This window comes from Tenrec ecaudatus, chromosome 10, assembly GCF_050624435.1.
Source record: "Tenrec ecaudatus isolate mTenEca1 chromosome 10, mTenEca1.hap1, whole genome shotgun sequence".
In the NCBI taxonomy this organism is placed as follows: Eukaryota; Metazoa; Chordata; class Mammalia; order Afrosoricida; family Tenrecidae; genus Tenrec; species Tenrec ecaudatus.
In genome coordinates this window covers 105,614,802-105,631,016 of record NC_134539.1, presented here as the reverse complement: position 1 = coordinate 105,631,016, position 16,215 = coordinate 105,614,802, and the positions used below count along the sequence as shown (strand labels likewise).

Genomic DNA, 16,215 nt, shown 5'->3' with positions numbered 1-16,215 from the left:
ACATCCAGTCATGAGAGTAGAACCGCCCCTGCGAGTTTCCAAGACTAACCATGTATGGCGATAGAAAGCCCTGTATTTCTCCCGCAGATCAGCTGGTGGTCATGAGCTGTTGCCTTGCAGTTAGCAGGCTAACTGGTGTGCCTCACTGTGCCTGTACCTGTGCTCAGGTCGCCAGGAAGGCGGAGGATTTCCTAACTGGGTCACAGAGAGTGAGTTCCAGGGAAATAAAAGCCCGTCACCGAGTTTGGAGTGTACAGTGAATCCCCTGGGGAAAGCACTTCCTGTGTGCAGAGGAAACAGCGGGCTGCCAGTCTTTGAGGTGAACTAGAAAGAAGGGGGAGATAACTGGACTGGACACGCCCCCTCCAGTGCTGGGTCGTGTCACTGATGGGTGTAGCAGTTGAGCAAAACAAAACGAGCTCGATGCCATCCACTCACAGCGACGCTAGGCCTGGCTCCTAGGTGGAGGAAGGGGTAAAAGATGGCTAATTCTATGGAACCCCCTCTGCCCAGCTTGGATTACAGGGGTCGATCATATCCATTGGTTCAACAGTCATTTTCTGAGGAAAATACACGATTCTCATAGTGTCAAAGACACGTATATACTCTAGGACAAGCCGACCCGAGTATCAGCCGATCTAATTTTACCACAAAAACTCCATTAAAAATGTGCTAAAAGAAAAACCCCTCAGCTTATACACGAGTGTATACTTTCCTCTTTGCTACCAGATGATCACCAGCAGGATTTCCAGCTGTGAGTTTTGTAACCGCTAAATGACTTTAAAGAGCCAGGATGGGGTAATGGTTACGTGTTGAGCTGTGATCTGCAAGATCAGTAGTTCGAACCACCAGTCAGCCAGCTCTAGGAAACTCCCAGGTGGTGGTGCCCTGTCCAGTACGGTTGCTATGAATCAGAGTCGACTAGATGGCAGTGAGAGAGAAATGACCAATCTCTAGGGGCCTCCGTTTCTTCATCGGTAAATTAGGGGCAGACCACATAATTTAGAAGGTTGTTTCGAGAATAAATGATGCAAAATGTTTACTCCTCACCGATTTCACAGAAGGAAATGCTTTTCTTAAAAAGTGACTATGACTCGAGACTAGCCGTTTAGAATCTAAACTTTAGACCAACGAGAAGAACACCTTCACCCAAGCAAAAAGCTTGCACGGAACCATACAACCTGCCTTCCCTAGCAGCTGCAGCCCTTTATTGTTCGTGCCGCACACCCATTCGCCGAATCCGAGCACGTGGACGCCTTCTCGGGCCCCTGTGCATGCTGGGAGTGGTAGTCCCGTTCCTGCGGACTGCGAGGGCCCCGGTGCATGCTGGGAGTTGTAGTCCTGTTCCTAAAGTCTGTGGCTGTGAGGTCATCGGTGGTCGCCGGGAGCGGCCCGCACGTGGCGAAGAAGGGGCGGCTAGCGCCATCGGTTCGAGCCCACCATCGGCAGTTGCTGCGGGGGTCCTTGCCCCAGTGCTGCAGCGCCGCTCCCCCGGCCCGACATGCCCGAGCAGACGGGCTTCCCGGCGGCCAAGCGCTTCCGGCCGGGCTGCGGGCTTCCGAGCCGCTCCGGGTCCTGCCCTCCCGGGAGGAGAGTGATGCTGCTGACCGCGGGTGGCAGCGGCGGCGGAGGCCGCAGGCAGCAGCAGCCACCCCTGCCCCACTCCTCCGCCGGTCCCTACCGCGAGGCCGTGGAGCTTCAGCGCCGGAGTCTGCCCATCTTCCAGGCACGCGGCCAGTTGCTGGCTCAGCTCCGGAACCTGGACAGCGCCATCCTCATCGGTGAGTGGCCGCGCGGGCGAACCCGGCCTCGCTCGCTCCTGCTGCCTCTGCGAGAAGAGCTTTTCTTGCTCCGTTCCACCCATCCCTTTCTGCGACAGCCTCACTGACGGTGCCCGGAGGAGGGCCTTGAAGACGAGTGGGGCATCCTTGTCCTGGAAGCGTCCCTAGGCTAGTGGGAGTGGCCGACGTGTGAAACCCTTTCCGCGTGTGCGGGCGGCTGTAGCTAGGGACGACCCGAGCTGTGGACGCTTGGAACAGTGCATTTTGGAAGAGTGACGCAAACTGGGAGGCAAGTAGGAGGGAGGGAGGTGGTCCCCGGAGCCCTGCAAGGTGAGAGAGAGAGTTAGGTGACAGGGGAGTGGGGAGCCAGCTTGAGTGGTTCCCTGGCGTCAGCAACAATCCCAGGAGTGGTTTCAGGTAAAAACCCGAGGCGTTGTGAGGCTGGGCCTCATTGCCAGAACTCTAGATGCCCAGCGTTTCAGGATGGGTGAAGGCAGAGGAACTTGCAGCCTGTTGGCCAGATGCGCGAGCGTGGCAGGACCGCCTACCATCGCTATACTTTCCCCCGCGCCTGGTGTCCTACCAGTGCCTTCGTGGTAGATGGACTTCTCAGCTCAGGACCATCCGTTCTAGGTGCTTTTGAACTCAACCACTCAGCCTACTGCGTCCAGTCTAGTCTGACGCAGAGCGCCTCCCTCGGACAGAGTCCAACGGTCCCTGTGGGTTTCCGAGACTAACTTTTTGTTGGGAGTAGACGGCCTCTTCCTCGCACGGAGCGGCTGCTCGTCTTGAACTGCAGTTCTCAACAAGAGCCTCCCTGCTCAGTGTTTTCTTTTTCTGCCTCCTCTGACTTTGTCAAAGGGTATTCCTGTGTGCATCGAAATGAGGAGTTGAGTGTGTTTCGTTCTCTTTCCCAGGGGAAACTGGCTCCGGGAAAACGACCCAGACTCCTCAGTACCTCTATGAAGGCGGCATCGGCCGCCAGGGCGTCATCGCTGTGACCCAGCCGCGCCGGGTGGCTGCCATCTCTCTCGCTACCAGAGTCTCGGACGAAAAGAAAACCGAACTTGGGAAACTGGTACCTGATTTTCTTCTCCACGAGCAGGAATAGACCATTCTTCGACTTTTCTGCCCAGCCCTCGTCCCGCCCCACTCCCCACCCTCCTTCTATTTTTCTGAACATCTTTTAAAATGTCCCAGGACTTGCTTTGTGGCCCCAACAGGCGGTGCGCCCTGGGGAGAGCCCCGCATCCCCTGCAGAGGAGCACCGGGGACGGTGCTGTTGGGTGGGGTTTCGGAGTGTTGTGTGGGCCCTGACTGAGCGTCCTTCTGGAAGTCTTTCTGGAGGTTAGCTGTAACTCATTGTATTTACCGCGGCTGTAGTCAAACGGCGAGCGCAGTGGGTGTTGGTCCCGTTCAATCCCGGGGCGCAGGCGCCTAGCGCACCTGGAGGTGGGCAGCAGGTGTTTGGTGACGGAATGTAGGGTTTTCCGCCCCCAGGTTGGCTACACCGTGCGCTTTGACGACACCACCTCGGAAGACACCAGAATAAAGTTCCTGACTGACGGCATGCTGCTGCGGGAAGCCATCTCAGACTCCCTGCTCCGGAGGTACAGCTGCGTCATCCTGGATGAAGCCCACGAGCGCACGGTGCACACGGACGTGCTCTTCGGCGTGGTGAAAGCTGCCCAGCGGCGCCGCAAGGAGCTGGGGAAGCTGCCGCTCAAGGTGCGTGCAGCCCAGAAGGGACCCAGCGTTACCAAGGACACCGATTGCCACCTGCTTCTCCCTTGGTGCTGCTGTCCAATCCAAGCCACTGACCCCTGGGCTGCGGCGCCCCCAGGGCTCGCTCCATTTACAGAGCCCGAGTAAAATCCTGTATTTCTTCTTCAGTTTCCTTCCCTTGGTCCTTTCTGCTTCCCAGCCAGGGGGCAGGTTACCCCGGAGGGAAGCTGATGGGAGCCCCAGTCGCCTGCCTTGGGTGTCTGGGGGAGTGCTGAAAGGCTGTCCCGTTTGCTCCCCTCTAGGTGATTGTGATGTCAGCCACCATGGATGTGGACCTCTTCTCCCAGTACTTCCACAGGGCCCCAGTCCTTTACCTGGAGGGGCGGCAGCACCCAATCCAGGTGTTCTACACCAAGCAGCCGCAGAACGACTACCTGCACGCAGCGCTGGTCACCGTCTTCCAGATCCACCAGGTAGGGAGGGGCAGGTCGCAGGTTGTCCGGAAGTCCCCAATGACCGCATTCAGTCGTGGGATGGACCCATGGGGAACAAACAGCTCTGGGTGCCGTGTGGGTAAGCTGAGAGAGAAGGTGCTTTGTCACGTCCTGGTATTTGTCCTTCTTTCTCCTCAAAGAAAAGGAATCCAAGTGTGTATGCTGAAGCCGACCTCCACCTTCCTCAGTGGCTTGCACGCTTGTTTTCATCACAGACCCCAGTAAGCAGCAGCTGGGAGTGCCTCTCCCCGTGGCACCCGGTTCCTGGTGCCCGGCACTGGTGTGGGTTCAGTAAGGGCCAGCTGGGGCAAGCGCATGCTGAACTGCGTTAGATGAAGCTCCGCCCTACTCCTCACCGCCTCTCGCTCCCTGACAGTTCACATCCATGACCCTAGTCGTGGCCCTAAGTCTGCTCAGCGCATGGCAGTAATGACTGCGGAGGTCCTGGGGCAGAGAAACGGTGACTCTGCTGGATTAAAGCACACTGCCATCGAGTTGACACTGACTCAGAGCAACCCCCGGGGGCTTAAGGAGCTGCTGGTGGTTTCAAACTGCTAACCACGCAAATAGCCCAACACATAACCTCTGCGCCACCAGGGCTCCCTTGTGCTGGGTGAAGGTGCTATAAAAAGGTTGGTACCAGTCCACTGATGGGCTTCAGAGACTCCATGTTAGAAAATGCTTTCAAGAGCTCTTCGTTTTATGAAATACTCAGACGAGTAATGAGACCAGCTCAGTTTTGTTCCAGTCGTGTAAAATTGACCATTTTCCCTTCCTGTTAACAATCTGAGAAAATCTAGAGGCACATTTTCAAAAGTTAATTTGCATTTGAAGCTAAGTGTGCGGTATTTGAAACGTGTGCAGTTGAAAGCTTAGAAAATTGAGCAGTTAAATCTGAATGACTTGGGATGATAGCATCCCCGTATGGAGAGTGAGAGCCACTTCCCACTCCCTGCATGTAGTCCCTGACGTGGGATGGGGTCTTTCCCCATGACGACGCCCTATATCGCTTCTGGTGTAAGTCAGGGACCCTCCATTTATTCAGTACTCTTGTCACTTACTGTCTGTCCGTGTTATATAAACCCAGCAGTGCTTTGGCTAGAAAATCAAAACTGACTGTCTGTCTGCTGCACGCAAATATCTGGGAGTGATCGCATTAGCCAATTACAGGCGACAATCCGTATTAGTGATCACAAGCCAGACCCACCACCATCAAAATTAATCCCCGCTCATAGCCAGCCTAGATGTGACTTCTGAGACTGAATCTTCACAGGAGCAGACAGACTCATGTTCCTCCCATGCAGCAGCTGGTGGGTTTGACCCACTGACTTTGTGCTTAGTAGCCCAGTGCCTACCCAACTGTGCCACTAGGGCTCCTTATTAGCAATAAGATTTAGCCACCCCCTCCTCCCCCCAAAAAGAAAATAACAGGTGGTTGTAAGTGTGGTTGTTTGTAGCTCCGCTGTGTTGTGACTCGGGGACTACCCGTATTTCTCGTTAACCTGCTTGTATAGCTGTTTCCTGGTCCATGAGCAACCTTGTTGGCAGGTGCTATCAAGCCGGCTTCTACGCTTGGCAACCCCCGTGACTGACTGGAATGGCCCCAGGTTTTCTTGGCTGTGGTCTTTCTGGAAACATCACCAGGATTTTCTCCCACAGAGCTGCTCACTGGATTCCCACCGCCAGCCTTCCAGAGAGCAGCTGCACCCCTAAGCAGTGAGCCCCAACGATGCCCTTGAATCAGTACTAAGTGTGCTGCAGTAATTTCTTCCCGACCAGAGGAGGCTGTAGCCCACCCCACTACACACGTCACCCTCCTCCTGGTTGAGCCGGGCTGGTGCCTTTGAAGCCTGGTGACTGACTGGTGGTAGGCCTGTGAGTGGCCTGCAGCCCACCCTTGTTGTGGGCCCGAGTGTTCTCATACCCTCTGCAGATGGACTGTTGCTCCGACGGAAGCAGGCTGCTCTCCCGAGCCGGGGGGGCTGCTCTGGCTGGTGTGACCCCATTCATTGGCTGCGTGAGTGAGCCCGTTCTTCCCCTCTGTACAGGAGGCCCCTGCCTCTCAGGACATCCTGGTGTTCCTCACTGGCCAGGAGGAGATCGAGGCCATGAGCAAGACCTGCCGAGACATCGCCAAGCACCTCCCGGACGGCTGCCCCGCCATGCTGGTCCTTCCTCTCTACGCCTCCCTGCCCTACACACAGCAGCTCCGAGTCTTCCAGGGTGCCCCCAAGGTGAGGCTGCCACCCAGCTCCAGAGGAGGCAGGCAGGGTGGGGTGTTGAGGTGCAGAGAAACCCAGACCGCATCGCAGGAGATGGAGCGCCTCCCTGAGGTCACAATGGGGACAGTTCAAGGTTGAGGCCAGGGAGGAGACTAAACTGGTGACTGACACACACCCCACCCCGAGGTCCAACACAAACACTGCCCATTCATCGGCCGGTGATGGCGAGCTTTGTGCTAACTTGTCACCCAGCCCATCCCTCCCCCTCTGGAGAACTGCAAACTAGGCTGTTGGTCCCAGGAGGTGAAGGGCCAGTCGGTAACTGGCAGGGCCAGCATGGTCGTGCCCCCCCACCACCTCCCCCCCACCCCCCTCCCCGCCGCCACCACATCTTGAGAGTGTCATGCTCGCGCCTCTGCCTCTCAGGGCCTCGCGCCACCAGCCATGCCCACCGCCCACGCAGTCACCAACGGCCAGAGACGCGCTGTCGAGTCTTGGGACCAGTTGTCTGTCTCTCTTTTGTCATGCATGAACTGTTCTGGAAATTAATGATGAGTAGGATTCAGAACTTCTGCATCACACCTGTGTCACGTGGTCTTTTGGTTTCCTTTTAGGGCTATCGCAAAGTGATCATCGCCACCAACATCGCTGAAACCTCCATCACCATTGCAGGCATAAAATATGTTGTCGACCCGGGCATGGTGAAAGCCAAGAAGTATAACCCCGGTGAGAACTGGCTGCCCGCCAGCCCCACACGCCCCCTCGAATGGCTAATCCCTACTGAGCTGGGTGGCGGGCCCCATAAGGGAGACAGTCCTCGAAAGGAGGCCGTGGCAGGTGTGTGACACCCAGAAGGCCAAGCAGGGGCAAGAGCCCAGGTTTCCAAACGAGCCAGGGACCAGAGGGACAGAGACCAGTGTAAGAGAGGGCCATGGCTCTCACTAGAAATGATACCGGCATAGAACCCGGTGTGGGTCCCCAGGCAGGAAACACATTCCCTGGGCTGGAGCTGGGGAGAGGGAAGCACTAGCTGTTCCTGGAGGATGGGCAACAAGTAGCGCTGGTCTTCTACCTCAGCTTATTCTACAGAGCAGTGCGGGCGGCAGGGATGGTTGCATCCCCCACCCCCCACCCATGTGCAATCAACATGCACTGCCAAGATCGGGTGCCGCTGTGGGTTGGGTGTTTGGCTACTAACCACAAGGTCGGTGGTTCAAACTCACCAGCAGCTCCACCGCAGAAAGAGGAGGCTGTGTGCTCCTGTAAAAATTTAGTCGCAGAAGCCCTAAATAGGTCGCTATGAGTCGGAATTGACTTGGTGGCGGTGGGTTTGGTATCTGGGTTTGCCAAGTGTTGGAGGGTGCGCTCACATGCGTAGCCATCAGCTCACATATGTGAACGGCTGGCTTCTCCAGAGCCTGGCCCAGAGTACTCCTCCCTCCAAAGATGGCATCTCCCACACTCCCATGGACAGCCCGGTAGACCTGGAACAGCCCGTTTGTGAGTCCTCGATTGCCATGCTCTGTTGGATAAGTGCCAGGCTGCAGTGGGAGTTCAACCCCACCAGCCTCTCCTCGGGAGAAAGATGAGGCTGTCTGCTCTCGCACAGTTTCCTAAGCACGGTCTCTCTGCATGAGACTGGATTCAATGGCAGGGGGTGGGCTCCAGGTGTGGTACCACAGTCCCACATCCTGGGCAAACTGGGGTGGCTGTGCCCCAAGATGTAAGCCAAGACCAACATCAGCGCTGTGCGCCTAGGTCCTCCTAGGCACTTGGAGGCAACTCCCACACAGGCCAGGCGTGCAGAGCTGTGCTTTCTGACCTCGCCTGGCAAGGCCCTGGGTCCCCACATCGGGAGCCCGTCTGCTGGTCAGGACTACAGACCCCCAGTGGTGGACATGGACAGTGAAGCACCCATGTGGGCCTTCTCCTTCTAGACAGTGGTCTCGAGGTGCTGGCCGTGCAGCGGGTGTCAAAGACTCAGGCCTGGCAGCGCACGGGAAGGGCCGGCCGGGAGGACAGTGGCATCTGCTACCGGCTCTACACGGAGGAGGAGTTTGAGAGGTTTGAGAAGATGACAGTGCCCGAGATCCAGAGGTGAGTGCGGGCACGCTGGCTGCCCTGCTGTGCCACCTTTCCTCCCAGTTCCCGGACTGGGCACCCAGGGCCAGGCGGTACCATGTCTCTCACTCTCTCTCCGTAGGTGCAACCTGGCAAGCGTGATGCTGCAGCTCCTGGCCATGAAAGTCCCCAACGTGCTCAATTTTGACTTCATGTCCAAACCATCTCCAGGTAAGGGGCTTCTCAATGCAGTGGGGCGTCTGGGTAGCTGAGCCACACGGATGGACCACCCTCCCCGGGGAAGGGGGCCAGCATTCACTCGGGCATGTCTCTGACTCGGGATCAGCCAGGGTCTGGCCTGGGCACAGTCCACAGGCAATGCAGCAGTGCCCTACAGGGGCGGCTCCCAGCCCCGGGACTGGTGAAGGAGGTGAAGTGTGTGGTCCCTGGGACAGGCCCCTTTCGTCAGCCAAAGACCCGGGAAGACTGGGATTTCGGTAATCACCGCGAGGTGATTTCAGTCCAGCTCCATTTTATTTTCTTTACCGAATCACATAGAACCATTTTTTTTCTTTACCGAATCCCGTAGAGCCCCCGCCCCCCCCCCCTCAGAAGCCATTGTGGCACTGTCTTGGGGACAGGGAAGAGAGGTGACCCAGTCTTTGTCTCTGCTTGTATCTAACTGTGGGCCCAGCCCTGCTCCATTGCCGCTCAGGGGTCATCTCTTCAAGGAGGGGAGAGTAAGTGATGGTGTCGGCACCTACCGCCTCGTCCCCACACCATTGTCCTTCCTTCTCTCTTAATTTTAAGAAATGCAAGTGGTAATAGATACACATGAAACCTTACAGAATAGATAGGCTCACCCACTGCGGAGGGATCCTGATCTCCCTCCCTGTAGCAGCCAGTGAAGGGCGCCCGGCAGAGACCCTCCGCAGGAACGCCCATAGCACACGCGCAGGGCGCCGCGCTGCACTGCTGTGCCTTCCCATCGCCGACTTCTTGCGCGAGGTCATGTTGCGGCGGCGTCAGGTGCCACTGAGCTCGTTCCGACGCACACGACCCCATCTTCAACGGCACGACACACCAGCCGGCCCTGCGACTCCTCACAATCGTTCTTATGCTCACGCCTTCAAGGCAGCCACCGTCTCCATCCGTCTTGCCGAGGGGCTGCCTCTTTGTCACTGTCCCTCTTCTCAAGGCCGGGCAACATCCAAATGCATGCGATGACGTCTCGTCATTCTTGCCTCTAAGGAGCAAGGAGCATTGTGGCGATATTTAACCCACGTGTTTCCTTTGTGCCCACTGACAGCTTTGAAAAGTGCGTCAGGTGGTAGCGGGTGGGGGGGTGTTGGTCATTGTGATCTCTGATATTGATAATTCTGTGGAATGATCAGAAGTGCCCAGAAATGCTGAATTGGTAGCAGTATCTTCTTCCACCCCCCTTTTTTTTTTGTTCTATCTTTGTGTCTCGTTTCTGTAGATCACATTCAGGCTGCCATCGCCCAGCTGGGCCTGCTGGGTGCTCTGGACCAGGAGGGTGACCAGCTCACGCTGACGCCCATTGGAAGAAAGATGGCTGCATTTCCCTTAGAACCCAAATTTGCCAAAGTAAATGAGCCGGCTCCTCAGCCCCCTTTCTGTGCATTCCAGGTTTCGCCCTCCCAGTGTGGACCCAGGACCCCATGCTTCTAGATTAATGCTCCCCTCCCCTCTCTGCCGGCTCCTGCTCGGCCACTCTCTGTAAAGGATGCTGGTTTCTGTTTGGGGAGGATTGGGGGACACTGGAGTCTGTCCTTGAGGGAACCAGAGTCCTGTGGAGGAAAGCAGGCCTCAGTTGCAGGACAAAGCTCAAGTCCATTAGCATGTCTATGGTCACAACTTTGGAAACCCCTGTCCTCGAACCCCTTAGCAGGGAAGGTGTGAGCGGGCTCCTCACAAGTGCTGCTTTCACTCAGAATGGAGGGAAGCACGCGGCTCATGCACGGTGCATGGTGATTTGCAGGCCATCCTCCTGTCCCCCAAGTTCCACTGCACGGAGGAGATCCTGACCATCGTGTCCCTGCTGTCCGTGGACAGCGTTCTCCACAACCCTCCCTCCCGGCGGGATGAGGTGCAGGCCGCCCGGAAGAAGTTCATATCCAGCGAGGGGGACCACATGACCCTGCTGAATATCTACCGGACCTTCAGAAACCTCGGTGGCAATAAGGTAGCGTCGCCCCGTTTCTCTGCCGCAGCGATAGCTGCTCCGCCCTGGCTCGCGTTGTAAGCTCTCTTCTCTTGTTGGCCAAGTCCTCAGAAGGACGCCAGGTTGTCAATTCCAAATGTGCCCTTCATTCCCAAATGTATGAAGCCACAGAGATCCTGGCTTTGGGCTCTGCTCTCTGTTGAACTTGGCCTTAACTTGAACAAGTTAGTTAAGCTTTCGGTGACCCAAGATCTTAGGGACATATGGGTGGGTTTGGGTTTGGGTTTTATTTCTCCCACCCGCCACTTCTCCCTAATTTAAGGTGACCAGATTTTAACATTGGTAAAGCGGGACACCATTGATAAAACTCATATCCTGGCAAAATAGCCACATGGCAGCTGAAAACCGTATACCCTAGCTTGTCGTGCATTCGTTCCAAAAATTGTTAAAAAGCGGGACGTCTGGTCACCTTACAAACTTCCTGTCCAGTGGCTTTTGCTTAGATGCAAGTTCAGTTTCTTGGATCAAGATGGAAAATGCACGATATTCTTGGGCTTTTTAATAAAGTCAGTCATTGTTCCTTAGTGGTTTTTGTTTTTATGGTGGCTTTTGACATGAAGGCATTTTTAGTTTGACTTTAGTTTTGAGTTATTAAATGTTTCCCACTGGGATTCTTGTTTGTGAATTTAAAGCTATCGTCCTCCTCTCACCCAAACACGGTTTGTGTATTGGTTTGTGTATTGTTTTTCTCTCTTCGTTTCCGCACTTGCAGTTCTCCCTGGCTTCCTGCTCGTTTCGCTGAGTTTAAACTGTGACCTAGTTTGTCTCAGGAGAAGTGAGGGGCTTGTGACCAGGCTTTCTCTCCTGTGCAGGACTGGTGCAAAGAGAATTTTGTGAACAGCAAGAATATGATGCTGGTCGCTGAAGTCCGAGCGCAGCTTCGGGACATCTGCTTAAAGGTATTTATTGGTGGTTCTTCCTGCCATTGTCCAGGCGGGGATGGGGGGAGGGACTAAGCTGTCCTTTTGTTCCCCAGGGGCTTTCAAACTTGCCTCTTGTTAGAAACAATAAGAGGCATTATCATAGGACATTTGGGAAATGAGGAACAAAGTCAAAATGACCTATCCGTGCACTGCTCGCCATTGTGGTCTGGTTTTCAAAGGCTGTGTTTCAAAAGTGCATCTTAAATCTATATATTTGCCTTTTAAAAAACATTTTATTAGGAGCCCTTATAGAGATTACCACAATCCGTGGTTCCACTCAATCAAGCATAGTTGTACAGTTGCTGCCGTCATCATTTTAAAAACATTTTCTTTCTTCTTGAACACCTTGCTATCAGCTCCCTATAATTTGCTTTTCCTTTTCCCGGCTATGAGTTTTTCAAAATAAAGTTGTGCGCGTGTTCTATATTTTAAATTCTTAAGAAACACCGAAACGGCTATGGAAAGTACTGCAGCAGTTCCATGTCAGTGGCCACCCAGGACAATTGCCTGTCAGTGTGGCTGGGCGAATGCTCCCCAAACGAAGGAGGCCTGGAGCACTAATCACAAGCTTGGCAGTTTATATTTGCCTGACTAAATGCTTTCACAGAGCATTTTCCAATGTTATTAAAATACTTCCTAAGAATTCTTTTAGTGGGAATGTCTTTGTTATTTTTCTTCTGGCTACGACAGCAGACACATAGTCCTGAAACATGTCAAGCCGCTGCATGGTAAACATTGATTGATTGATTGACATGTATGTAATGCAGAAAGGATGCGTGTCTCCAATAATCTCACCCGCCAGGAGTCTGTGCACGGTTCACCGCGGGTCTCAATGCTTCTGTAGTTGGGTCTCTCTCTCTCCCCGCTCCCTCCCTCGCTGTATTCTTTGCCGGTCCTGTGTTTTAGAAGCCATGGGTGACCCTGTTGCCCGTGCGTGCGTGGTCCAGCGTGCTGGAAGCAGGAGCTGCACCCCGAGCTCTTACCCATGTCTTGCTTTCCCGGCCAACAGATGTCCATGCCGGTGGCGTCGTCCCGGGCAGACACGGAGAGCGTCCGCCGCTGCCTGGCGCACAGCCTCTTCATGAGCACCGCCGAGCTGCAGCCCGACGGCAGCTACGCCACCACCGACACGCACCAGCCCGTGGCCATCCACCCCTCGTCGGTGCTCTTCCACTGCAAGCCGGCCTGCGTGGTGTACACCGCGCTGCTCCACACCAACAAGTGCTACATGCGCGACCTGTGCGTCGTGGATGCCGAGTGGCTCTACGAGGCTGCCCCCGAGTACTTCCGACGGAAGCTGAGAGCCGCCAGGAGCTGAGCCCAAGCGCTGCTGTCCGGCACTGGTCACGGCGTCCTCCGGCGGGCTGGCCCCGAGAGAGGCAGCCCCCCAGGAGCTCGAGGCCACTGTTCAAACTCCTCCAGCGGAACCGTGTAGGAAGGAAATGGCTCGGAACTTCTGAGCCTCAGTTTCTTCCTCTGCCCAACGCGGATGGCGGTCATGATCGTCCTTCCTGAAGTCCAGGGTCGGGGTCACCCAGGTTAGGGGCCACGTCGGGAGCCGGCTTTATTTCTTCCCGTGCGGGGAGCGTTTTCAGGGACTTACGAAGGCCCCAGAGCTGGGCCGTCGCCCTTGGATGTTTTCACTTGTGTCTGCAGAGGAATGCTAAAGGGGAACGCGCGGCGGCGGCGGCGGCGGCGGCTGACTTCCACGGACGTTTCCAGAAGGAAGTGCTTTGGTCTTTCACCTCACTGGCCAGGATGCGGGTCTCGCCTTCCCACAAGGACCTGTAAGGCGGTGCTCCTGGGTGGCCGCGTCTGCCCTCGGCGCCTCTGTCCTGGGCTTGTGTCCTGTGTCCGTCTGTTCTGTGAGGGAGACACTTGGCCTCCTGGGCTGACGCTCTGGTGCTGGTGGCCCCCGGCCGATCCCCCAATTCCCCACGAGTTGCTTCTCTCTCCGTTGGCGCCGAGGACCGGGTGGGCCGGCCTACGCTTGGGCCACTTCTCTTCTGGCAGGACCCCCAGTCAGCAAGGCCGGCGGGTCTGGGAGAACCCAGGGGCCCTGGCTCGGCCTTCCACATCTTGGCTTTCGGTTCCTTGCTGCTTCCCTACATTCTTCAGCTTCCTGCACCTGAGGAGACAACCTGGCTCTGGCTGCTTCCTCGCCACTGGTCACCTGCTTCCAGCTCCCGGCTGCTTCATCTGCCAGAATCAGAAGATTCTGCCTCTTCCTGTCCTGAGGTTTCAAGAAAAGGGGAAGACACCAAAGGTCCCCCAAAGCAAAGAATCTTTCTGCAGAGAACATTCCGTCCTGGCCTGAAAGAAGCTCTTGTGGTGCTGTTTATTGGTCTGAACATGTCTGTGCCGTTTTAGGTCATGACACCCAACTGCCAGGTGAATCGGCACAGGGCCAAACTGTGCCAGGTGCCAGGGCTCTCAGAGAGCGTGGATGCTCTCCCCGGTGTGACTCTAGGGTCCCTTCCCCGAGACCACGGCCTGATGGAGTGCTCAGCTCCGCCACTGGCTCTAGGCTTTTTACCAGTGGTGAGGGAGGGGGGATAGGGGTGGAGGCAGCACTTGTGACTTGTTTATGTTGGAAACAGATCGAAGCCAAATAGAACCCGGAAGCCCGTCGATCCCCATCTTACTGGGTTCTTTGTAGACAGCTGAGGGGGCTCCATGGAGGAATTCTTGCCCCCTGTGCAGGAGACCCAGCCCTGATTTCTGGCCAATGGACCTTGAGGGCAGCTACCATCTGTCAGCCCCTGGCGGCTGTGTGCTGCTGATACTGAGCAGTTGCAACGGGGTGTCAGAGCCAAGCCAGTAGGAAGAAAGGGCAGGCGATTGACTGAAGATTGGCCAACGAAAGTGGGCCACAGTGCTCCAGTGTCATTGTGCACACTACACACACACACACAAACACACACACACATACCACATACACACACTTCCAGCAGCTTCTTCCTTGGATCAACTTGCTCTTAACAGTGTTCACTTCCTGAAGGTTTTTTTTTCTTTTTCGGTGTATTTTCCCCCCATGTGTTTGATAGAAGGCTAGAATGCTTAGCATGACTTGGTAAAAGAAAACCAATTACTAGTAAAACATTCATTATGATAAAAACGTAGATGTAGGCGTGGAGTGAGACATCACTCCTTAGCAGATTCTCTCCCAAACTAGAGGTCTTCTCTGATTCAAGTAAAACTTTATTTAGAACAGTTTATATCTAGTTTTTAAGTACCTGAACAGTTTCCAGAAATATAAACTCTTTCTTTGTGTGGGACTCAGGGGTAAAGGGGTATAAACAGCTGCTCTAAATAGCTTTTGGAGCTTCTGTAGAGAAACATGTTGACCACTGTAACCTGGTAGAGTTTTAATGCAGTATCTAGTTTTTTATTGGGTTTTTTAAGATACTAATTTGTAACAGCTGCTCAGGGATTAAGTCAGATGGTAAAACCCATTCTGACTGTGTATTGCTACAAAGAAATAAATGGTTTCTACTGAGCTGCAGGGGGTAGTGCACTTTAGACTTACACTTAACCTTTCGGAAGAAAGAAACATTGCAGGGTCCAGCTTCCTTTTCTTCCCATTGGGAACATCTCTGACAGTGTGACACCTTCTCCAACCCTTGCCATCCTGCACACAGATGCACTCCAAGCAGACTGCATGCCTCGGGCGTCTCTCTCCTAGCCTTCATGAAGGAGCTCTGGTGGTGTAGCAGTCGGTCACAATGTTGTGTTGCTTGCTAACTGCCAGGCCAGCAGTTCAAAACCACTAGCCACTCCTTGAGAGAAAGATGAGGCTTTCTAGTCCCATTCAGAGTTACCATCTCTGAAACCCACAGGCCAGTTCTACCCTGCTCTATGGGGTCACTGAGTCGGAATCGACCTGAAGGCATTGAATTTTGAGTCAGGAAGTACGAGGCATCCAAATGTATCCCGGGTTCATTTCCAGGGAAAGAACTGTAGACTCGGGGAAACAGCTAGTGTCTCATCTCTGCCGATCTTTCACAAGATACCAGACCAGAACGAAGCTTTCCCTTTGTATGTAAAACTTGCTATGTACTGTGACGTATGTATCTGCACAGTCCACGTACTGCTTAGAACTGTGCCAGATACCATTCCATACGCATATAGAGCAGCAAATGTAGGGAAAGGGGAGTCTTGTCACTTATTTGGTCAGAATATAACACCTTGGGAGGAAAAAAAGGGGGGTCCAAAAAACACCTGGTTTGAGTTCTTGTATTTGGAGACCTTTCTCGTAGAGACACGTGTATTTCTATAGTGACCGCTCTTCTCTCTGTGCTGCTCAAATTTGCACCTGACTGTCAAAATACATTAAAAATGAACCGTACATGATGCGTATGGCTTCATTTTTCAGTCCCCTTTCCTTAGTCACAGAAAGTGGTATACTATAGGCTATATCAAGTATTCATCTTTGTCACTCATTTGAGAAGACATACTTTTTTTGGTCCTTTATGTCTCCTGTGTGCCAGTCTGAACCTTGTCTTGGCGATGTTCCATCAGGATGAGGCTGGAGGCTGCAGGAGATGAGGGCATGGCGATTCACAGAATTCCTGCTCGTCAGGAACTCACACGTGGTGGGGTGGGCAGGAGGCAGCCAGGGCAATTTTCTGGTGAAAGGCAAGTGGAGTCCCAGGTTGTGGATGCACAGAGGAGCCGATGAGAGATGGGGAACCAGGAAGGCCCACTGTCGGATTCCCCAGTCAAAAGTAGGCACAGGCCGAAACCAATCTGCAGTGAACAGTT

The 16,215-nt window shown here is 54.5% G+C and overlaps 1 protein-coding gene across 1 annotated transcript; it reads left to right on the top strand.

Moving 5' to 3' along the window:
• Positions 1-1,342: 1,342 nt before the first annotated feature.
• DHX33 (DEAH-box helicase 33) lies at positions 1,343-15,799 on the top strand. Its single transcript, XM_075561141.1, has 12 exons — positions 1,343-1,781; positions 2,699-2,859; positions 3,282-3,509; positions 3,809-3,979; positions 6,049-6,234; positions 6,837-6,948; positions 8,160-8,319; positions 8,426-8,514; positions 9,764-9,891; positions 10,286-10,489; positions 11,341-11,427; positions 12,461-15,799. Exons 1-12 carry the CDS (start codon positions 1,502-1,504, stop codon positions 12,767-12,769), a joined length of 2,115 nt encoding a protein of 704 aa, XP_075417256.1. The 5' UTR covers positions 1,343-1,501; the 3' UTR covers positions 12,770-15,799.
• Positions 15,800-16,215: the final 416 nt, after the last annotated feature.

Coding starts and splice junctions, on each gene's coding strand:
- DHX33 (XM_075561141.1), top strand. CDS start 1,502: ATGCCCGAGCAGACGGGCTTCCCGGCGGCCAAGCGCTTCCGGCCGGGC. Junction 3,510..3,808: donor TGGGGAAGCTGCCGCTCAAG/GTGCGTGCAGCC, acceptor GCTCCCCTCTAG/GTGATTGTGATGTCAGCCAC. Junction 11,428..12,460: donor TTCGGGACATCTGCTTAAAG/GTATTTATTGGT, acceptor CCCGGCCAACAG/ATGTCCATGCCGGTGGCGTC.